This window comes from Mauremys reevesii, linkage group 2 (assembly GCF_016161935.1).
Source record: "Mauremys reevesii isolate NIE-2019 linkage group 2, ASM1616193v1, whole genome shotgun sequence".
In the NCBI taxonomy this organism is placed as follows: domain Eukaryota; kingdom Metazoa; phylum Chordata; order Testudines; family Geoemydidae; genus Mauremys; species Mauremys reevesii.
The window spans coordinates 36,670,945-36,695,348 of NC_052624.1; the positions used below are offsets into that span (position 1 = coordinate 36,670,945).

General features: G+C 36.5%; 1 protein-coding gene across 3 annotated transcripts in view; it reads left to right on the forward strand.

Annotated features, from left to right (window-relative positions):
• DNAJC1 (DnaJ heat shock protein family (Hsp40) member C1) overlaps positions 1–24,404 on the forward strand; it is a 205,289-nt gene that overhangs the window by 86,775 nt on the left and 94,110 nt on the right. For all 3 annotated transcript variants that reach the window (XM_039527418.1, XM_039527419.1, XM_039527420.1), the window contains exons 2-6: positions 8,781–8,882; positions 9,705–9,751; positions 16,562–16,727; positions 17,735–17,832; positions 19,002–19,095. In XM_039527418.1, the coding sequence (XP_039383352.1) occupies positions 8,781–8,882; positions 9,705–9,751; positions 16,562–16,727; positions 17,735–17,832; positions 19,002–19,095 (507 nt within the window). The remainder of the gene's footprint in view (positions 1–8,780; positions 8,883–9,704; positions 9,752–16,561; positions 16,728–17,734; positions 17,833–19,001; positions 19,096–24,404) is intronic.

Genomic DNA, 24,404 nt, shown 5'->3' on the forward strand with positions numbered 1-24,404 from the left:
CCTGGTCTCTTTGCTTCCCTTAGGCACTGTAGAAAACTGATAACGTCTGATTTATATTCATTACTATCAACTTCCTCTTTCGTCCATTTGTTATATACTATTTTTTTTATGTTTATAGCTGCCTTCATTTCTACTCTAAACCAGGTTGCTTTTTTAACCAACATGACTTTCTTCCTCAATTGTTGGACTGTGTTTTTTTTGAACATCTAGAAGGGTGTTCTTAAATTATTCCTAATGATCATTGCACTATTATTGTTTACATTTTCTTGGCACAAACCATCACTTTGTTTGTAACAAATTCAAGAGAAGGCAAGGGTAGCAAAAAGATTCTTTCTCAAAGTATTTTAACCTCTCTGGCCAGAACCCACCTGCAATTATCAGATACTCTGTTGTATAAAATATAACTACTAACAATATTTGTACAAAACTAGTTGGTAGTTTATTATAGTTTTTTTAAAATCTATTAATCTTAATAATAATGTTTAATCTTTTAGTTATTGCAAGTACTATACAAGCAGTACAAGTTTATTCTCTTAGTACCGCAGTGAAATAGGTATGCCAATATTGTATCCTTTTTACAGAGTGGTAAGTAGTGCAGACAAACAGCAAGTCAGAAGCAGCCTTGATTAGAACTCAAGACCTTCTGACATCCAACAATGCATTTGTTTCTCTAGACTATGCTGCATTCTAGTTGCTAATGATTGTAATGCCATCTATTTGTGGATTTTAGCAGTCATATTTAAAACTTGAGATTAATTGAACAATTTTGTCTTGTAGAAGCAATTGCTAAATTGTAGTAGGCAGCCGAGCCTTATTGTGTAACTGCAATACAGTCAAGGGAACAATTTAGGATTTGAATTTTATATACTAGTAACTGCAAAGTGTGTAGATATTGATTTTTTTTCTTCTTGTGACCTAATCAGAGTGCCTGTGGTAATATCTGATCTGTATTGCTTTCACCAAGAATTGTCTTGGGACTATAGTAAGGGTGGTTTTATTTATTTTTTTTATTTTTTTTTAATCTTAATTAATAATCATAGCTATGTTAAGTAGACTTGCTGGAAATGAGGTGATGTTGTACAGTATAGATTTAGCAATTCTTGTTAGAGTAAACTTATGAGTAAAATTTCTAAAGATGAGATCCCAAAGTGTGTGCTAAAGGCAATATAACTTGAAGAAATGGTGTGGGGGTTGAATAATTAGATAAGGCTAGATCTGCTAAAGGAATTAGATGCCTAAATGCCACTTCAAGCTCCATTATTTCAACATTTAGGTATAACTGAGATCCTCAAAACCTTTCTTAGCTTCCACTTAACCCTGTAGGTGTCCACATTTATACTGTTAAAGTCCCCTAATTTTCTGCCACTGAGCATGCGTACAGCTGCCTCAGTCTTGGCACCCACATGCCTATCTCACACCTAAGCCCCACCCTTCTCCTCAGCATTTCCTAATAGCTAGTTTAGGCAGCTCCCTGCTTAGAATGCTGACTTTTGTGGATCTTATGCGCCTCTCCCCATCATTGTATAGCGAGCCTAGGCACCTAACTCAGGTCTGTGGATTCCACTGGGTGGCACGATACCAGATTCTCACAGGTATTTAAGTGTCCTACTCATATGTCATGTAATATACACTTGAAAACCCCATCAGTTACATGTACAAATGTTCATGGTTGAAAAGTTCCCAAGTGAATGTTTGCAAGTGCATTGTTGCAGACACATAAGAGTCTGTGTTGAAGCCTTTGAATTTTAGACCCATGATTGTTTTATCTGAAGGCTAAAGTAAAATAAAATAGTTCTTAAACCAATTAGTTATCCTCAACTTCTGCCTACTTTTTCCAGCAATATAGCTGATAATTGTGCTAATTTTTTTTAACTAGAGCTTTGATCACTTTCTGTTTTAGTAATACTTTTTAGTATAAGAATTTTTCCTTTATGCTTTGCTCCCCCAAATTATAAACTGGCAGAGAATGCTAGTTTTTCCAGAGCATGGGTTTATAAGGGCCAGATGGCAAGTATCTTTGGTGTAATTCAAGAACACAACAAAAAGGAAACATAATATCAGTGTAATCTAGTTAGAATTTAAGTGAATCAGAACCTGTTAATTTATAGGTATGGTAAGTGGGCATTGCTACTAGCTTACAATAGTGTTAACCTTTATAAATAGCAATGTCCATAATATTCAGAGCTGAAATACCAATTTTTACTTCAGGTATACGAAAAGGCTCAGCTCTTGCTTAAATATCTCATAAATTTTAGGATGAAAATAAATCTTCTTATGAGGCTGGTTTTCAAATATAGAACAAATTAAAGGCAGTTCTGGCTCTCTTGTTTTCTTTATTACTTTTGTTTAAACTCTTGATCAATCATCCATTATGGGGTATGAAACCTGCTATGGAATCAACCTCCCAGTACCCCACATTTCTTTCCTATCTCGAAGTATGGATGCAGACCTTTTGGGTATGTCTATTCTGCAATTAAAAACCCATAGCTGGCCTATGCCAGCTGACTCTGGCTCCTGGGGCTCAGGCTCTGAGGCTGATTAATTGCTGTGTTGTAGACATTCAGGCTTGGGTTGGAGCCCAGGCTTTAAGACCTTGTGAGGTGGGAGGGTCCCAGAGCTCGGGTGGCCAGGGCCGGCTTTAGCAAGTGCGGGGACCGATTTGTGGGGCTTGTACTCACCAGGCAGCGCTCCCAGTCTTCAGTGATACTTCGGATTGCCGCTCCGGCCGGGGTAGTGGGGCCGTGGTGCTTGCCGCGCTCTGGCCGGGGGTGGAGGCGTGGGGCTTGCCGCGCTCCGGCCGGGAGGGGGGGGGCACGGAACTTGCCACGCTCCAGCTGGGGGAAGAGGGAGGTGGGCTTGCTGCGCTCTGGCCGGGGGCGCGGGGCCCTCTTAGGCACGGGGCCCGATTCGGGGGAATCGGCCTAAAGCCGGCACTGCAGGTGGCAGCCTGAGCTGGAATGTCTACACTGCAACAGACACACAGCTGGAGCTCCATGAGCCCGAGTCAGCTGGCACGGGCCAGCTGCGGATGGCTAATTACGGTGTAGGCATACCCTATGACCTATATGGTGAGCTCTAACCCCCAGAGGATTCTTGTCATTTACAGTTCTCAGGCCTTTTCAAAATTAGGAAAAATTTCCCGTATGTTTTCTAGTCTATTGCAGATAGGAACACTGAAATATTAGAAACATTTACAAATAGATACGTCTGTTACCCTTGAAATTTTAGTTAGGGTGACTGTTGCTAGAAAGTTCCAGGGTACTCTTGCATCAGGTGAACAGGTCAATATGTCATAAATTGAGGAGAGAGAGATGGGCAAAGAAGGGTGTTTTATTTGTTCATTTTAAAGCATTAGGTACTTTGTTTTCTGGCTTATTAGTAGAATTAATTGAAACATTAGTTTTCACTTTACAAAACTGAAAACTCTTGAACTTCAATAAGAAAAGATTTCTGTTACAAACCACTCTCATTGCCATTTTCACATCTTCACATTATAAAATGTTCATTTTTTGAACTGAGATTTTCAGTGCTTGGTCTTTTCCCAAATCAACACTTAAAAAAAGTGTAAGAAAAATTTCTGCAGCAATTTAAATAATCTAGTGGTAGGATATAATTTTATTTGAGACAGGACTACAGCAGAAACAACTCAAATATAAAACTTGGACATAAATCTCTTCAAGGACTTCGGTGACTTTCTGTTCCAAATGGTGAAAATTTTAAAGTGATTGAAAAATCCTGTGTGAGCATGCTTCATTGGTATCCGAGATTATAGCAGAGCCCAGAATTGATTTGTCAACCCAGAACTTGATGAATCCCACCATATCAGCCTAGCTCACAGTGTGCTGGATTTCAGTAATGCAAAGACTAAGCAAAAATATGAGGGGATTGGATGAGATTTTTGCTGTCGTACTGCCAGCATCCACGTCTGTGAGGTGTGTGCTTTAGCTAATTGAGAGGAGGACTGAGAATTTTATACTAGTAAGGCTTCCTCTTGCCGCAACCAGTTATGTATGCTCCATGGGATGCCTGATGCCGAAAATATCCTAGTACAGTGTTTGCTCTGAAGCATGAGGTGCTTCATTATAGGATTAGTAGTGCTATGCTGGTGACTTCATACTCACATGAGGAAGACAACATGACAGACTGCACTGGTTCAGTCAGTGACAAAGTATAGTTGCCAACATGAAACTGTGTCAGGGACAACTCTAATAAATTGATTGTCTGGGACAGTGGTTCTCAACCTTTCCAGACTACTGTACTCCTTTCAGGGGTCTGATCTATCTTGCGTACCCCAAGTTTCATCTCACTTTAAAACTACTTGCTTCCAAAATCAGACATAAAAATACAAAAGTGTCACAGCCACACTATTACTGAAAAAGTGCTTGCTTTCTCATTTTTACCATCTAATGATAAAATAAGTCTATTAGAATATAAATATCATACTTACATTTCAATGTAATACTTGAGGCTGTTTTTCACTTGAGTCTTGTCTGAAGCCAGAGCCCCAGGTGGCAGGGCTTGAAGCCTGAGCCCCACTGCCTGGACTTGAAGCATGTAACTTAGCTTCCCAGGGAGCCCTGTGGCATGGGGCGCCAGGCAGTTGCCCTGCTTGCCACACCTAAAGCTGGCTCTGCACTTGCGAACCCTATAAACCCATCTGCGACCCCCCTGGGGATCACAAACCCCAGGTTGAGAAACACTGATTTAGATGAATTGAGTTTCCCCTGGAAGACCTCTCTGTGCCCCTGGTTGAGAACCACTGGTCTGGAGCACTAACAGGCCCCTCTGCTATTGGACATGTGCATTTTAGGTAATTGCAATTGTTTTCTTAAAAGCAAGAGAGAGAATCCAGTTTTCACTAAAATATGAATGAAGCCCTCCTTGAAATCCCCAGAGCCACCACTTAAAAAAAATAAAAAAAAATAAAAAAAATCTTGAAAATGTGGTTGCCCAGGCTTCCTTCTATTGTCAAATGGCTGTCTTGGGACCCACCTCTACTTATTTCTTTTGTCTGCATAGAGCACACTCTTAGTGCTCACTATTCCTCAGCTTCCACTGGAGTCTCATTGGAGGAGGCTGCAGGAGATGAGGCTGAGAGGCAGCTAGCAGTAAGTGGAGCTGTTAAATAAAAGGTTATTAAAGCAGCCAGTAGAGATGCTGCTGGGGTCTGACTACAGAAGTATAATAGTTCCCTCCTGCTCCCACAGTTCAGTACATTGCCTAGAATTGTATTTACGTGGGATGGTTAACCAAAACCAAACAGGACTTTTGGGTACTGTGGCAAGGTAGGTGGCTCTCTGTAATTGTTTCAGAACAGTTTGTTGAGTCATTATGTGTAACACATGTAGGCTGAGGACGAAGACCTGACATGTTCTATAGTAGAAAAGGCTCATGCAATAGGTAAGCAATAGTTGCTCTTCACGCTTTTCAGGCTGCTGAAGACAGACCCTAAAAAGATCTGGAAACTTTTCTCAAGGTGCCCCAACATTACCTAAAGGCTGTCTTTTTAGTGAACAAAGTCTCGAGCTACATAATTTCATTGTATTTAAAAACATTGTTTGTACAAATTGAGTTAGCTGACGTACTGATGGTTACTTTCAGATTAGGACAAATTGTCTTCATTCTTGTCAGCTAAATGTGGCATGATGTTGAATGTGGTTTATCCCTGATCTACTCCTCTCCCCTGCTCTTCCCCCACCCCCTCAACTTGAAGGTTTAATCATGATTAGCTGACATGCTGAACACAATTTGTCCTGGTTTTGCTGAGTGCAAAGCCATGATCAGCATTGTACCTGCTAACTCGATTCTCTTCGACAATATTCAAATACAGTAACATTTTGTAGTGAAGACAAGCCCAGTCTGTTGATGAGATATCTAACTTGAGCCAGGGCCGACGAGGAGGGTGGGGGAGGGGGGGAGGAAAGCCGGTACAAATTATCGGGGCCTGGCGGTCTGGAAGGGGGCCCGGCTTCGTCGGCCCTGTTTAGCCAGTATGCCCTTGCTGGGAGGCCCGAAAATTTTTTTCACCGGGGCCCAAACCCGCTCTCAGCGGCCCTGATTGGAGCAATAGGTGGCAGTAAATAAAATAGTCTGTAAATTACTTCCAGTACCTCCCATAGTATGTGTTGGGTGTAAAGAAGTTAACTTTCATTTCATACTTAATTTTTTATTTATATTACTCCACAGTTTTACTTAGATTTAAGAATAAACTTGTTTTACTGTTTCAAATCACTTTTTCCTTCCTGTGCTGTTTAATTCTAAGAAACAGAAATTATGGGAATAGAACTCTCAAAACATACTACTGTAACATGACTGAGAACAACCATTAGACTTAAAATCATACACAAATAAAAGAGGCTTTATTTTGGGAGAAGGGTAATTCATTTTAAATTTTCCTTCCAACCCCTCCCCCCCCAAATGCTACAAATTCCTTTTAGTCTGCTTTTAGATCTGAAGGAGTTGACTCTGACAGTATTCTTCCAACAACTCCTTAAAATGTTCTTGTCAGGCCCTTAAAGAAGCAACACCCAGTTAAGGGTCACCAATAAAATTAAATGCAAATCTTGATACAGATGAAGTACAACAGTAAATTAAGCTGGGAGGAAAAGGGGATCAGGGTAAACTGCAGGCCTTACAATCTGGAGGTACTATTCCTTTGATCTTGTTACTGTCCAAGTCCCTGATTTTTTTAAAAGTATGTTTTTGTTGCTCATTTTCTTCCCCAGTTTCTTGTATATCTCTATTAAATTTCCAGTTTGAAAACTTAATTTTTCTGTGTGCAATGTAATGTATTTGGAACGCTAACATTTAGTCACAGTTCCTCTTCCCTCCATTCAGGGACGGCTCTACTGTTTTTGCCGCCTCAAGCAGCGTACCGAATTGCCGCCGCGGACGGAGGGGGCAGTCTTTGTGCCATTAGGGCAGCACACGCGTTTCCGTGGCGGCAATTCGGAAGCAGCTTCTGTCTTCAGCTGGAAGACAGAAGCTGCGCTGCACGGACAGATGAACATAGAAGCTGCCGCTGAATTGCCACTGCCGCGGAAACGCGTGTGCCACCCTAACGGCACACGGACTGCCCCCACCCTCTGCGGTGGCAATTTGGCACGCTGCTTGGGGGCAAAAACACACGGACTGCCGCCCCTTGCAGATTGCCGCCCCAAGCACCTGCTTGGGATGCTGGTGCCTGGAGCCAGCCCTGCCTCCATTCTTCACTTCCAAAAAGAAATATAAAACTTTACAACACGGCTATATGTAAAAACTTCCACTGTCTTCAGTGGGGTTGAAGCAAACCATCAGTAGTCATACAGAATTCTGCTTTTGGCTGTGCACCGTTAAAAGTGTTAGCTGAAAATAAAATGTGCATATACAAGGAGGTGTTTTCTTTAAAAGAAAAACAAAAAACACTTTTCATTTTCCTCTAAATGGTCCTGACTCTAAAAATTGCTATGTACAGGAGAATAGCCTGCAGAGATCTGTGTTTGAGTTATAGGATAACAAAATTGTATCTTAAAATAAAATTACCATTCCAGAACTAAACTCCCTATCAAACCCCTCACCTCCTACGCACACAAGACTATATATATTACAAAAATATTCATTTCTGGGCTAAAACTTTTAAACAGAGTTATAGCTTGGTGCTATAAACCTGAAAAATTTGTAATGAAAATAATGGTTTGTAATGGAAATTTGACAGACTAATTACAGTGTTGCTTTAATTGTCTTATTTCAGTTTTGTTCCTCTAACAGCTGTTCGGTTATAGGGATCTGTTTGTTTTTTACTCAGTCCCTGTTGATAATCATCTTAAAATATATCTTAGAGAAGAAATCCTAAAACAAGAAATTTTAAATTTCATGAGACTTTTATTTTACCTCAGCTTGTGTTGACAATAGAGATGTCTTGGTCTGTTTAGGTTGTAGTCTTTAGATTTGGGTGTTCATACTCCATCCTGATATATTGCCATGGAGATGTTTCCCATTAAATACAAATTCCTGGTTTATAGCATGTATGATAACTTGATATGGATTTTTTAGTAAGTAATAGATATAACCTCATAAAATCCCTCTGCTCTGGGTGATCTGTATCATTCTAGTAACTTAGTTATATTTAAGTAGTTACACAGCAAATGGTTGTACATGTACTATAAAACAAAATATCAGATTAATTGCACATCATTCACAAACGTGAGAAAAGTAACAAGCAAATTGAGAGCACAAAGATTTGTCTTATCTTATCTTGCAACTATATACCAGTATAGTCATGATAGTTTCAAATTAAAAACAAGCTGAACCTACTTCAGAAAATACATTTCTTTAGACATACTGATATTGAGTTTGCATAAAAATCCTATAAACAGAGAATTAGAGTAAATAATAGTAAAGGAGCAACATATGTCAAGGCTTGAGATTTAGAAATTTAGCTTGTGATTGAATGGTGACTTTCTTGAAGATAAACAGATGTATTAATTTTTTATTTGTCTTTTTGATCTCTAAATTAGCGCATAAGTTTTACTGGGTAATTTTAAGAAAGCAAGTGTTTGAAAGTTTTGTCAAATACTAACTTGTTGTAATGAATGTATGGTAATGAAAGAAGTTAAGAGGAGAGCTGAATTAGAGTGAATGACTGTTCAGTCATGTGGGTCAGGCTAGCTGCATAGCTTGGTTGTTAGACTGATTGCTCAAATTACATTGCCTCAGGTCCTGCATTTGGTTGGCTGTCTTCTCAGATCTTAACAAGGTTCTGGGAATTTGTTTCTGACAAAGTTTGCTTTGTGTTTTTGCAGGATGCTTCATCTGCAGACATTAGGAAAGCATATCGCAAGCTTTCACTAACTTTACACCCAGACAAGAACAAAGATGAAAATGCAGAAACCCAGTTTAGACAAGTAAGTGACACATGCTATACTATACTCTTTTTTTTTTCTGGGGGGGATAAGATCAGAAATTTTATGACATAACTTTACTTATTAACATCAAGAATAAATACATTTTGATAACAAAGTAATATTTTGAAATTATTAGTAATTTTCAAACGGCAAAATGATTCCTGTATTAGTTGGATTTAGTGCTGGACAAAGGTCATACAAAATGTTCTGAAGCTAGTTCAGTAACTCAGATTAGTATTCGAGTATTTGAATACATTTGATTTATAAGTATTTTAAAATATTTAGATGTATTCCTGTTAACGAAAACAAATGTTTTATTCTTTTCTCTCTGTATAAAAGCATACATACAAACTTCTGTTAAAAGGGAAAGTCTGTTTGTAAGCCTTTTACTACTTTGCCTTTTAATAGAAGTTGGGAAAAAGATCTCATCAGTCTTCATTATAAGTCATTTAATGTAGATATCAATAAAATAATTATCTTAAGTCTTGATCATTTCCCCTTCTGAATCTTGACATTTAACTGAGCAATAGGGTATGCCTGTCATAGTTCAGTGTTACCAGTTCAATGTTCTTCACAAAACGAAGGCCACTTGCTGTGTGGTGTTATAATTGGAGAACCTTTGGACTTATTGAAGGGACACTATTAATTTAAAAATCACATTCCCGATGGAAATTTTTTACCTATATTTGAGACAAATATCACCTCAGACTGAAATATTAGAGAAAAAAATCTGTTTTTAAGATTTGATTGCTTTGTGCATGGTGTTTTCACTGTTTCCTTTTCATAGTCATTTTCTTAATAAAATCAATGCTTTTATTTTAGTTGGTGGCTATCTATGAGGTTTTAAAGGATGAAGAGAGAAGAAAGAGGTGAGTACACTTTGCATATTTTTTAAATAAACCTCTCATGGGTGCTAATCCTACAGAATTTATGCACATCCTTAACTTTATGCACTCTGAGTAATCCTATTGACTTCACTGACTCACACGGAATATAGTTAAGCACATATATAAGTCTTTGCACAATTTTGGGGCATAATTTTTATTTAGCTACTATTTAAAATAAATAGAATGTATATAGGTATATGGCACATGTTTCAGTGAGATAAGCTGTTTACTTCCTTTGATTCTGAACATTTTTTAAAACAGTTTGTATTTGGAGTGAAATTTTCTCTGCTAGAACAATCTCTAAAAGATTAGCATTTGTAGTTCTGTATTTCTGGATCATGTCTACATGGGCAGAGAGCCATAACTTGGTGAGTTACAATTTTAGACATGTGAGTTGGGAATTATAACCCCCTTTGCCCACCTATTGGTTCCTTCTCACTACATAAGAACTTTCACATGATGCTTAGGTACTCTGTTCCTGAATGTTTCCAGCTTCATGTATTTTGTTATTTTTCTTTTTAAAAACATATAATTATATTAGTGTCTGGATAAATGTAAGGGTTTTTTTAAGTGGTAGATAGTTGCCCTAGTATATAATTTAAATATTTGACTAGTGCCCCAGAAGTTTAAATGGTGTTCCAAGAGTACCTGAAAGATAATAATGGACAGTAGCTTGTGTTTGGACTGCTTTCCAGAGGACTGTAATATGCCTGTACATACAGTCTGGTTTTAGGATAGCCACTTGAACTAATGATTATCAGGTTAACTTGGCTAAAGAAAAAGAATCATGCTCCCAGCACAGGAGTTCTAGTAAAGTATCTTAAGGTTTACAACTCTCTAAACAGGGATTCTCAGGACCTTCTCTTGAAGGCTTTTGGCTTTGTAGAGATCTTGGCAGGAATCCATGTCTCATAGCAGAGATTATCCTCTGTCTGGTAATCCTCTATTTTGAACAAGCCATGGAAATGTGTTTAAGGGAGGTTTTTAGATTGTGTATGTTTTCTATTCTGCCTCCCTCTGTGGAATTTCAACTTGGAGTCATAGATCAAGGAAAGTTAGGAAGTTTAACAATGGGTGCGGTAGAAGGAAGGGGATCAGTATCTATTTTTAAATGTTTCCAAAAGTATGAATTAGCCTGAAATCTTATGTCGTCTTGCTTTATGGGGAACATCATTTAAATGTATTTTCTATTTCATCATAGTTTAATGTTGAGGGAGTTTATCATGAGATTTGTCTTTGGAGTGCCTTAGGAATTTTCCCACATCTTCCCCCCCATGATCTTCCTTCACTTGTAATTGTGATTCAGTAGCTTGTAACTATTATGTATTTAGGCCCGTCTACCTGAGAAAATTGTACCTATTTATCTAAACTGTTTTAGAAATTGATATATTGAAATTGGTGCAGCCTCTTTATGTGAAAATTTTATTTCATTTTAAGGAAGCCTTGTATCAGGTTAGCTTAAGCTGATACATTACAAACAATTTTCTCATATGGACAGGGCTTTCCTGATACTTTTGTCTCTTCGAGGGTGCGTATGAATGAGTAGCCATTCTATAGGCGAAAGGGTGGTGTTCACCTGAAAAGAGATTTCTAGAAATAGTATGCAATCTATAGTGTAAGATCTAGTTGTCCACTCTCTTCTTCAAGAATCCTTTATCATTTGGATTGGGGACTGAGTTGAAAAACTGAACTGACAGATACATACGTAAGTAGAGGTGCTATTCATACCCCTGAAGGTACAACCAACTCATAGGTAACTAACTTTTCCTTGATGCAAGTCTCAACTAATCATGCTGTGAATCAGTCCTCTAAAGGGACATGCCTCAGGCCAGATAACACATATTCCCCCTGTAACCTTAAAGGTCTGGAGCAGTGGGGAAAAAGAGATAGTGGCCTCTCTAAGAGTCTTCCTACTCCTTTGATGGTTTGAGGGAGGCATTTCATGAGCTGGTGGGCTGACCAGTGGTGCTCAGGTAAGCCGTTGTCCCTTGTGTACCTGGGGGAGAGTATATAAGTACTGTCACTCCAGCTGATCCCTCTCTCTTAGCAACTCCCCCGCCCTAGCCCTAGGATTAGCATAGGAGGTGGTGTTTTTTTTGGTCTGCCGTGGGCATTACACTAGTTGCCTTTTGGGGAGCTGGAAAGAAATTTTTCCCTCAATGTCATCAGATTGGCTGGCAGGTAGTGTGGATTTTTTTGCTTCCCCACAGCAGCTCAGGACCTGGTCAGATAGGCCAGGAGGTACAATTCAAGGTGTCAGAATTTAGCAGGTGATAGGTGTCCGGTGCTGGTATTTGTTCCATAGGAAGTCTGGTTCACTGATAAACTGAAAGCAGTAGTGCATATTAGGGGATGGTATCCCCTAAAGTATCTGGGGAATGGGTTTGGGGCTTCTAATGTCTGGTACAGTGAGACCAACCCCCTTTCCTCAGCCCTTTAAGCCTCATGGAAGGGGAAGATGGTCAGGTTTCAGCAATGGGCGAGGACCAGGTATCAGTGAGGGCTGATGGCAGCCCTCAAATAGGTGGAAAAAATTGAAGAAGAAATGATGACCTGCACTGTATGAGTTACTGCCAGGTAGTTCCCAGATGAGTTAAGTTAATGAAGTTGTAGCCTAATTAAACCACACCCCTTGCATCTTGTCTTTCTTCCTGCATGTCTGGGAAAATGATTGTGTGTATACAGAAACAATAGTTACACTTCACAGAACAAATCAGTGGAGTAACTCCTTTTAGCAGGTTAAAAAAAAATTTACTTTTAACACATGGAGTTAGGCATGATTTATATTTTTATTCTCTTTCATTTTGGAGCATAAACATGCCTTCCAGTATTACAGTTTAGTAGTAGTAATTTTTTTATGAGAACAAAAAATAAAAGCCCTGTTTGTCTTTTCCAGGAAGGTTCACTCTTGCCAGTAGAATGTACTACTTTAGCATATTAACACTTCATATTTTCCTTTTTTGATTTTAATAGTAATAATTTAAATGTGCATGTGATAGGCGTTAAAATATTATTTACTTTATGTACGTGATGTATACACAGTAGTACAGTGCACAGAGCTCTTGATGTAAATTAATCCACATATAAGTGTTATGTGCTAGATAGGATCTTACATAGGCTTTCTGTACTGGAGTGAATTTCACCCAGTAAGATTTTTATTGGATAAAATTACAAGCTAAACTTGCTAATAGTCATTACTTTGGTTTTAATTTGTAGAGAATTTGTGTAATTTTGAACAAACTTTTCCATTCACTACATCTAATCAAATGTCTTAACAATACATTTAAATCTTAGTGTTCTTAACTAGCTTTTGGTTTATACAGCCCACTTTCTGTAACATTGTGATTTTCATTACAGCAAGCATTAGTGTCTGAATCAAAATAAGCGTCCTTCTAACACTAAATGATGAGTATACCTTAGTACTTTTTTGTGTAATTGACTGACTTTACACATAGCATATCGAAAATATGAAGTGTTCTTGACCATATTTGCATTACATGTTGCCTTTGATAGTTTATGGGGAAAAAGCTTCAGTGGTGCTTTTTCCTAAGATTTATATTTTAAATTATAAGATCTCATTATTTCAGACTTGTTTATTGTCCTTTTTGTAAGCTACATCAGATCTCTGAAGTAATGTGTAAAATGTGAAGTTTCCTGGGCTTTAAAAAAATGGTAAACATTTTATATGATTGTAAAATAGATTAATTATGCTGTAATGTTGAAATTAGCTACCAAATTTAATTGATTTTCTTGCACTATACTAAATTCTAGAGTTCTAAAAACTACAACATGAATCATCATAGGTAGGTGAAATTATCACACTTTCACAATTATTTCTTAATGGTGGTACTAAAATTTAAATTTAATATTTTTAATGAAAGTTTTACTTTCATTATGAAGTTTACTTTCTCGTGCTGTGATTCAGTTACTTCCTGGTATTATTTATTTCCCACTGTAAATTGCTGACTATTTCAACGTACACAAAACTGCTGGGCACTCTCATATGCCATATACAAGTTGCATTATGTGTACTTGCACACATCTGAGGACAGGAAAAAATAGTGTGGATAGATCAAATGAAATTTTGTGGGAAGGAGAGGTAAAGAGTAATTTAAAATAGGTTGATAAAGTAAGAATGCTTTGTAATTCAATTTTGAATATGATTCTCCTGGCTGCACATGCTTTGATTGACTATCTTTCATAGCTGCTAATTTATTTATTTTTTTGCAGATAAGTACTTTACTGAGTAATGTGTATGCTTTTTAATTAAACAATGTCTTAAATGTGGAAAACAACATTAAAAATTATGGGAGGCTTTTGAGTAACTCTGGGATCATTGTTCACTTGTAACCCTAAAAATCATCACAATAGCTTTATTTTTCAAATACAGTGCTTAATTACTATAGAAAGCAGTGATTTATCTTTCAACAGTATATATTCTAAAAAGTGGGTTATAATAGAAGCTATCTTCCTTTAAAATGGCCAGTCGTGTGAGCCATAATGTTCATTGATAGTAAAATCAATAGAGCATTGATTCTAAGACATAATCCTCAGAGACTGTTGTTCAGAACACTAGACATAGCCAAGTAAATACTGTGTACTGTTTAGAGTGTTTAATGCATGAAATTCTGCTGTCTTAAATTTGGTTATGTGTTAAACAGGATTAATATATTGTGATAAGACTGCATTGTTGATACTCATAACAATACTGGAAAACAAATATTTAGCAGCATTATTTTATCATAACTTACTTGTTTTTCTCCTCTAGTACATAACTTAAGTTTAGTACTTAACTTGTCCCAGTGTATCAGAAAGAAAAATATTTAGTAAATTAATAGTAATGTACAAAAAGACTTATCCTTTTCCCTTCACCCCCAGGTATCTCTGAGAGCTTTAAATTGATGGCACACACAAACCTAACATTTTGTTAGCAACCTTTTTTTCTGAAATCAAATTATCCACTGTCTTAGTTGAGTATAATCATTTTTTGCTTCCAAAATATTTTTCTTGTATTTCAACTCTAAACTATTCAGTAGGACTAGAATGCATTATGATTTTTAGATTAAACAAGTGTTAAGGTGGTTGTGTTTGCTTGGTTTGCTCTTGAAATATATAGTTTTCTATTCTTTAGTAGTTTAAGTTTAAAATGTCATTTCTTAAACTAAGTGCTGAATAGGTTTTTTTTTCTTATACAGGTAAGTTATTGCCTCAAGTCTTTTATTGATTTATTGTGAAGGAAGAAAAAGTTATCCTAAAATCTGAATTTACATTTCTTGATATTAATCTTATAAAATTATGAAAATGTATATGAAGACAATTTCATGGTATACATCTTATTTAGTATGTAACCATAGAAGTCAGCAGAATATTGTGCTTTAAATCGTTTTCCTGGTAAATTACTAATAATGTCTCCTGCCTTGAACAAATAAATGGTCATTTATCAGAAGTCAAATTTTCTAGATTTGTTGAATTAAATATATTTTGCATTTAAAACCAGTGTTTTTCCACTAAAAAAAAAAAAAAGTTGCCAGCAATAAATCTTGGTTTTTTAAAATTTCTTAGTACATCTCCAAGGTATCAATTTAATAACTATCAAAGTAGCTACTGCAGTTGTTGCATTTAAATTGATTTACATGTCAAGACTGGCAGTTTAGCAGCTGCGCTATTATTCCTGGATCGGTCAATTTACTTGAGAAAAACCTACTACTGAGTTCTACTGACCTGCATGACAATATAGGCCCTATTTCTATTCCTGTAATTAGGCCTGCGAGTAACTCAGAATATTTTTAATTAAAATATTTTGGTCAATGTGTTGCACCAAATTAGGCCTTTCAGTGCAGATTTAATTCTAGAAATGGTGTGATTAGAATATGTAATGAATTGCGTTCAGTTTAAGATTAACAGGTTGTGTATCTTGAACATACAGTATTTGAATGTGACTATTTCAAGTTTTATATTATAGCTTTTTTCCTCTAAGTTTTTCCTCTTCATGTTTTAGGTAAGGTATCTTAAATTTAAATTTTGTAGGGTTATGTAAACCATTTTTGAAGTACATTAAATAAATTAACAAGCAAAGACTGCTTATGTCAAAGTACTTCAAGGAGTAAATGTGGAAAAATAAACGGACTTTTTTTATTCAAATGACTTTTTTGTAAGGACATAGTTACATTAATAGAAGAGAATAGCCTTAAAATAAATTGAACAGTTTAATGTGAGCAGGTTAACTTTTCAATAGCATTCTTTAGAAATAAACAAAGTTGCCTGGATCCTGTGAACCTTGATTTCTAGCATCATAAGCAAGAGTTTAATTAGAAGGTACACCTAGCTAGAAGGTTTATGATATAACACCATAAAGAAAATCAAGAGCCAGATATTTTACCTCATTATTCATGTTTTCAATTAGTGAAACACTTAAGTAATTGAAACTTGGTTCCTTGCGTTCTCACATTTCAGTTATTTCTCTTGTTGTTCACTTACATCCTGGGGACCTGACCATTGATTGATAGGCATGCAGAACATATGTCCCATTCGACAGCAAGTCCTGATTCATAAGAGAATCAGATGGGGGTGCTGTAGGAATAGTAGAGTTTGCCACCTTTTTTGCAAGAGATGGAAAACATTTCCACATCATACTGCTCTGAATTCTGTCTGTCCCCTGGTATTTCAAAAAAGTTTTATTATTATTATTTTATTTTATTTTGTGGTGTTGTGGTAATTTGTCTTTAACATGAAGTGAGTTGGTTTATTTCATTTTAAACTCTCCATGAAAGCCTGTTATATTTGCTACTGTAGGTATGATGATATTCTGATCAATGGACTACCAGATTGGCGACAGCCTGTATTCTACTACAGGCGGGTGAGAAAAATGAGCAATGCTGAGCTGGCATTACTCTTGTTCATTATTCTCACAGTGGGTCATTATGCTGTGGTTTGGTCAATCTACCTGGAAAAACAGCTGGTAAGTATTGGTAATAAATCAAATGCACTACAATCATTGGTTTATCTGAGTTCTTGCAAAAGTTTCCAAATAATAGGGATTTTTACTATATGTCCTTTTCCATTCAAATTAGTTTTCTGGTATTTTAAATGGTTAGTTGTATTAGTAGCAAAGATTTTATTATTTAGTTGTATGATTGATACGTTCTATATGTTCTAGATTCAAAAGTCAAAATAATTTTTATATGAATGTAACGTCAAATTTTAATTTCTTATACAGTCGCTGATGACAATTAGTGAACAAGAGGGTTTTTTTCTAGTTATCAGAGGAAAGAAAGACAGCAGACACCTTCTCTACCATCTGTTGAAGCAGAAACATGTCCTTCCATGGTCATGCTTTTGGTTTTCACAAATGTTGGGTGTCTCTGGTCTTGATTGTCAGAACTCGTAGTCACTTTGGCTTTTCCTGTTCTTACTGGAGGTTTTTTTCCAAAATAAAACCTGATAAGTGTTCTCTGGTCCATTAGATAAGCAGTCAAAGCTAAAGCATTTTTTAGTATTTATTCTCCCCCACCCCCACCCCACCCCTATATGTCTTTGGAAGCTTTAAGTTGATGGTACAAGCGAACATAACATAAAAAGCAATCGATTTTTGTTTATACTCTTTAAAAAAAAACACAAATTGAACAGTATTCACACATTAGCATCTATTTACTTTTTATTTTCCAAGCTACATTATTAAAGTTGATGAATAAGAAAGGAGCCAAGTTGAATGCTTTCTCTTCTTAGAAAACTTTGATTGCTATGGAGATACACATGACTGACAGAGCTGGACTTCATGTGTGTTTAAGGACTGGATGCCATGGCAACAGTTATTGTTAAAGATAGATGATTTTACTTAATCATGTAGGACCCTAGATATATTTGCATAAATGCTACTCTAATGTTTATCCTTCACAGAAGAGTTCCAGTAACATTCAGAGAGTACATGTTAATGATAATTGTAACCGTAATTCTTTCTACATTAAGGATGAACTGCTTAGCAAAAAAAAGAGAGATAAGAAGAAAAAGACAGGAGGCAGGAGTACAGATGAAGTAAAACTTGGGGCTGCTGACAAAAATGAAAGGTGGGAACAGTTACTAGTGTATTTTTATATTTAAATGATTTTGCCAAAGGTCTACTTCAGCTATTAAAGAAATTGATCAAATATTTTACACACTCAGCATGTATGCTTGTATGTGGTGTGTCCACACCGAAAGATAATCTCTTAAATTTATGAGAATGTAGCAAGGCTGGCAATGTGTACTATGATTGCTGTTTATATATATTCAGGGAGGCATTGGTGTGGGTTTGTAATATGAAATGTGGCTATGTGGAAGATCAAAAGTAATTGTAAAGCAAAGAATGTATAAAGTCTAGTTTATTTGCAGAAGGGTGCTTATGGTTTATACAACAATTTTTGCAAGAAGTTTATTACAAGCTTTTCCACTGAAGATTTAAATTAGGTTAAAAATGTAAACTTAACAAATTCACCATTACTGAGTCTTTAATGTATTGAATCTCTAGTAAATGCTGAAATTTTGGAGATTCTTTAATGTTATTTGATTCACATAGAAACAAAAGCATTAGTAAAGGATTCTGACACTGCTGTTTAGTTAAGAAACAACATAGGGAAGTGACATCCAGTATACTCCAAAAGATACCACCATTTCTTCTATTGATTTATAGAAAGAAATAAAGGGTTTAAATAGTTCACACAGCAGGGGCATGAACTGGATCAATGCAGGATGGAGATCAGAGACTATTCTGCCTGTCTTCTATTCTGATGACATCAGTGAGTAATGCTTCAGTGAACTGCAAATGACATTAATTTTTATGTATTGGTTTATTTATGCTACCGTCTTCATATCTAGTTGTCAGCGCTTGTGAACACTTTGGTGATGGTTAGTCTTTTTTAGCTGAAATGATCACTTAAATCTTAGGACTTTATTTTTGTGTAAATGAAGAAAAGTCCTGTTAAAAGAAGATTAAAAATATAACAATTAATAGAAGCACATTGTCTAAATCTAGTCTTGATTCTTTGGTTTGTTACGTGCTTTTTAATGGCTTCAGAATTCACAATGTATATTTTATATTAATGTTTATGCACTTTCAAAATGGCTTAATAAGCATTTTGAGTTTTACATTTCTAGTTTGAGGCTGTAGGAGAGTTTGCTGATTTTTGTAAACAGGTATATTGTGTAATGAAAATGAAAATGTATTTTTAATATTTAAAATAATTTTACTTTGCTGTAGATCATTGGAAAAACCACAGTGGCGTGATTTGCTTCCGTGCAAGCTGGGAATTTGGTTCTGTCTTACTGTAAAAGCATTACCTCAGCTGTTGCAGGTAAAAATACAATTTGCACCCCACTTTTTTATGCGATTATTTTGCTGGTTTCATTATGCTGTGATCACACACAGTGTTGCTTGTTCACATGATTTTTCTGTCGCCAGAAGTATTTTTCTTATACAGATAAATAATATCCTTAAAATAATAATTTAAAAGTTCATCTAAATGTGAATATATATATTTTTAAAATGGGTATTTTGTTTAATATATCCTACAATTCTAATTGTAGTTCTCTCATTTATCTGCACTCTGATTTATAAACAGGCAAGACTTTAAGAATTGTTCAAGAATAAATAGAAAAGGAGGGTGAAAATTATATGTATTTTAGGAGAAGCAGCAGTGTGTGGAAATAAACGGTTAATGGTAACATTATAATTATAGCTTAAATGTATATAAAATATACAGTATTTGCATAATATATTGTATATTAATATCCAGTTCAAATTTAATAGGAAACAGTGAAATAAATTGAGGGTGTTTGTTTTTTTTTACGTGGAGTAATTTTAATTTTACCCTTTTCACTGGCAACTGATATCCACCTTTTCCTCAAATTAATCCACTAATTTTTTTGTAATGACTGAGAAGGTTTTTAAAGAATTCATTCATATTCAAAAATATGTCAGTAGAAGGTTAAGGTTGTACAGTTAGTACTTTGGAGGAGGGGAAAAATCAGGAAAAGCAAAAATTAACATTAGCATAGGAACTTAAATTTGTTCAGCTTGACTGACTATAGTATTCTACTTTAAGTGTATAACAATAGATTTATTTGTTAAAGGCATAGTGTAAGATACAGAGGTTATGTAACATCACCAACTTAGTGTCATTATAGTCTGGAAAGTATCTATGGAGAAAAAATATCTTCTTACATAACAGATTTTTACGCCCTGTGTTTTTGGTCATATCTGCTTTAGTGATTAAAAAATAAGATGGTTGCATTTTTATTTATTATTTGTTTCTCTTATTAATACTGTAGAGTTGCTATGAATCAGGGAAAGAAAGCAGATTTAGATTTTGGCTTACACATCACTAACATAATTATTAACTAAGGCACCACTGCTGGAACTGTTTCCATGCAGATGAAACCTAGGTTTCACTTCCGTGCAGTTGACTTTACAGGAATGGCATATTAAACAAGCAAGAAAGCAAAACAATGAATTGTTTTATCTGTTAGCAGAATAAACTTACTAAGGAAGTTACAGAGACAATAAACATGGTTCTCAGGATTGCCATTTTTAGTGACTTTTTAAAGGATAACTTCTCTTGAATGTTAGTTGTAGACATCTTAACTGCTTGTATTTCCTTACCTTTAAAAAAAAATGGTGTAGTCTTGATATTGTACTAAAGTAATTTTTAGTTAATTTTCTTATTTTAAAGAAAATAATGATCACTTCCCGGTCACAGTTGGACTTTTAAGTTAATTCCTCATTTTGGTGAATGAGTTGGGGGAGGAGTGATTCACAAATTGTTGCTATCTGTTGACAATTTCCTGTATTGGTTAACAGGACAGTAGCACATCTTATCATTTTGATTATTTTCTTCATTTACAATTTCTCCGATCCCTTTTCTAGGAGCAATCATGGTGTATTGTGTCATTAGACTATGTTAAAAAAATTTTTAGATGCCTACTGAGCATACCCAAGTTACTTTTCTTCAATCATGTAACTTTATTATCAGACGCGGCCAGTGATATTCCATAATTAATTATATTTATAGGCTAAGTTTAAAAGCTCCATCTCTATTTGAATGAAGTGTGTGTAGGAGAGAAAGCTGTAGCAATATCTTAGTGGCAAAAGTTTGCCCATGCCACTCACTATCTTCACCTTTAAGCCTTACATATTACAACTAGCTGAACAAATTTTCCTCAAACTTAAAAAATATATCACTTTTTGGTTGATACCAGAAAGCTTCATCCCCAAAAGAGGCTTAAAAAAAAAAAAAGTGAAAGCAAGATTATAATTAAGCTTGCAAAATAGTTTCAATCTAGTATTTGCTCTCAAAAAATATTTACTTATGAGATGATAGGGCATGTTAATATCCTACTTGTCACCGTTCTAGCCACTTAGATGATTCAGATTGCAAAGATGCTACACATGTCTAATTCTCATTTATCCAACTGAATGTCTTCCTCCCCTTCCCCCCCTCAAAAATATCAAATCAGAGAAGGAGGCACTTAAAATAATTAAGGTGGCCCTTTACTTGAGAAAAATGCTTTGTTTGCATGTCCTCGGAATGGCCTATGTCCGTTTATCTTGCTCTATTTGTATCATGGAGTTAAAAGAGAAACAGGAGAGGGATGTGTGAGAAAAATGTAGAACTTTCAAAACTGAATTATGTAAGGAATCTTTTATTTTTAATTATTTGGGAGCATGATTCAAGAGGAGAAAGAGGAACAACATGGATTTTCATAGTTGTGCCTGTGAGGTTAGTTAAATTTAGGGGCAGAGAAAGTGAAGAAAACAAAGTAAATTAAAAAAATTCTTGTAGAAAGGGAGCTTGTTGAAAGAAGTGATGTAACAATGTTGATAGTCCAGGCCAAATCTGGGTGTTGCTTTTTTGTGAATGTAGTGTGAAACACTTAAACATCAACTTGTATTGTTCAGTGTAATTTGTACTGTAATTAAATGTATGATTTGTACTGTAGGCAGAGAGTACAATAAATGGTTTAGGTAGGAGACACATAAATAGGATACATGTTGTTTTTAGGCCCATTTTTTGTTTACTCTTTCAGGTGAATGAAGAGGAATGAGGGAAGGCTGTAGATGGCTTATTTTTTTCTCTTAAAAATCAATAAAAACAAAACTATCCCACTCTTCTTCCTCCCTCTCCCCGCACAAACCCAATCTAGGGATTGAAAAGTCAAGCTTGTAACAAAGGAATGAAACTGTTTAATAGTGTGTGAGTATCGGCAGTCCAAATCAAGGGTGTAATTCAGAGCACAAACTTGTGTTAATTACAGATTTGAATGATCTTTGTGTGGGACAAAAGCAGACTTATCTGTGAATAGACTGGTTTTTAACAAAAAGGTGACTGAGGGTTTCTGTCCGTAGATGAAGACATACAACTTAAGGAAACTGTTTTGCTATTTCTTAAACGTCCTCGCTAACTACTCTTTATTCTCATTGTTGCTTTTAGATAACTGAAAATAAAAGTGTTCTCTATTAAGCTGCTGCTGGGGTTTTTTTTTGTTTGTTTTTTTTAAGCAAGTATTCTTTGCCCTTCTTCCATATTACTTGTAGTGGAAGCTTAAAAATTAGTGTGTTGGTCTTCATTTTATACTAACTTTGTTTATGCCAGCACAGCCCTAGGAAACATTTTTGTTAGTTAAATTGTCATGTCGCTGCTGGCTTTGCTGTAATGAAGCAGGAAGCATTTTTGTCTGGTTCCTCCAGAAATGGACTCTTGTTAAGAAAATGAAATTCTCCTATTATCTGCAGAATAATGATACAAGCTTCACTGCATATTTCCATCAATAGGTTGTTGGAAAATCTTCTAGTGATTCTCCAATAGTGAGGAGCCCTTCAGTCTCTATTCATATTTGCGCCAAGTGTAACCTATTGAGATTGTCAACAAGGTTTCCAATTATGACGGTGACTTTTGGGATACAAACCTTTAGTCCATTTTCTAGTAGACAGAATAAAAATGGCCACTAATTTATTTTATGTAGATCATGTATGATAGTTAATTACACTTAGTTATTAACCTGGACTAGATTCAAAGTAGTGAACAAGAGATGTTTAATTTCTTGGCAGTGCAGTGTTGAATTAAAAGAAAAATCCAGGAGAAATTTTTCACTGCATTTACATTTAAACAGCTTTTTAAAGATGGTCCAATTCTTCCCAGAATAGGTTGGCAATATCTCATTGATCTCAAAAACCTCTACCAAAAGCGTTTAATCTTTGGGAAAGTCATTTTCATGTTTCCTTTGTTTTGTGTTCTAATCAAACTTTTCCTTATATGTTTGTTTATTACATTTTACTTCATATTTTAGTGATATATTTGATATTATATCTGTAATATTTTAATAACATACATAAAAAGAGGGACTTTTATAGAGGAAACTTTGGAGCACAAGATTTAACCCATAGAAAACTAATTCATAGGGGGATGACAACCAGGAGCTACCTAGTTTTCCAGGGTTTTAGGATGACCAGTACTGGAGCACTGCACTTAGTAAGAAGAAGAGTTCCTAGCTTCTGCAAGATAGGATAGGGCAGGGCAGGGTGTGTGGCAGAATGGGTGCCCATTTACCCTGCCCAAAACCAGGCCCAGACTAAAGAATTTTGGGGCCCTATGCACTATGGAAATTGCGGGACCTCTGCCACATTAAATAACCCACCTTATATGGACTTCCAAATGCCCCTTCTATCCCATATATACCCCGTACCATCCCAGGAGCCTTTACATGCATTTTGCTCACTACAGCCTCCAACAATTTACGTCCACTGGCAGTCCCCAACATCCCAGCTCCCAAGCTCACTGACCTCCAACATTGCCAACTCCCCCTCAGCCCCTCACTCTGCAGCTCCTCAACACTTCCCATTCAGCACATAGGCTATCAACAACTTGCCCCAGCACCTCACCCCCATGACCTTCCTGGACACTTACTGGTGCCCTGCAGCTCTGCACTCTGCATTCTGCTCTTTTCCTAGTGTAGCGTGGCACCTCCCAATCCCAGCTCCACAGCTCTGCTCACTTCCAGGGCCTGCCATGCACTTACATGGCCCCACGCTGTAGGGGGGAGGGATAGCTCAGTGGTTTGAGCATTGGCCTGCTAATCCCAGGGTTGTGGGTTCAATCCTTGAGGGGGCCATTTAGGGATCTGGGGAAAAAATCTGTCCAGGGATTGGTCCTGCTTTGAGCAGGGGGTTGGACTAGATGATGAGGTCCCTTCCAACCCTGATATTCTATGATTCTCAGCTGCCCCTCTCTCAGGACAAATTTGAGTGGTGGTGTAACCTGGTGCACAGGTTTTCAGTGCTGCCCTGGTTTGGTTTGGTTTTTTGGGGGCCCCCTGAAAGTGTATTGAGTGCACAGTAGTGAATTTTGGCCAGCTGGAACCAATTTTATCCTTTTAGGGGAACCAGCAGTGGAGGGTTGGGTTGCAGCTGGAGTTCAAGGCAGAGATTAAGTGGGTCAGAAGGTGGCAGGCAAAAGGAGGGTTGGGGGTAAACCAGGAACTGTGGAAGGTGAGCAAGAATCATTTGGCCTGTTCTAAGTGGATAGCCTGTGATATCCACTAGAGGAAATAAGTGGCTTATACTTTGGGGAGGGAGAAGAAGGTAATTGGTGGTGGAATAAAAGTTATA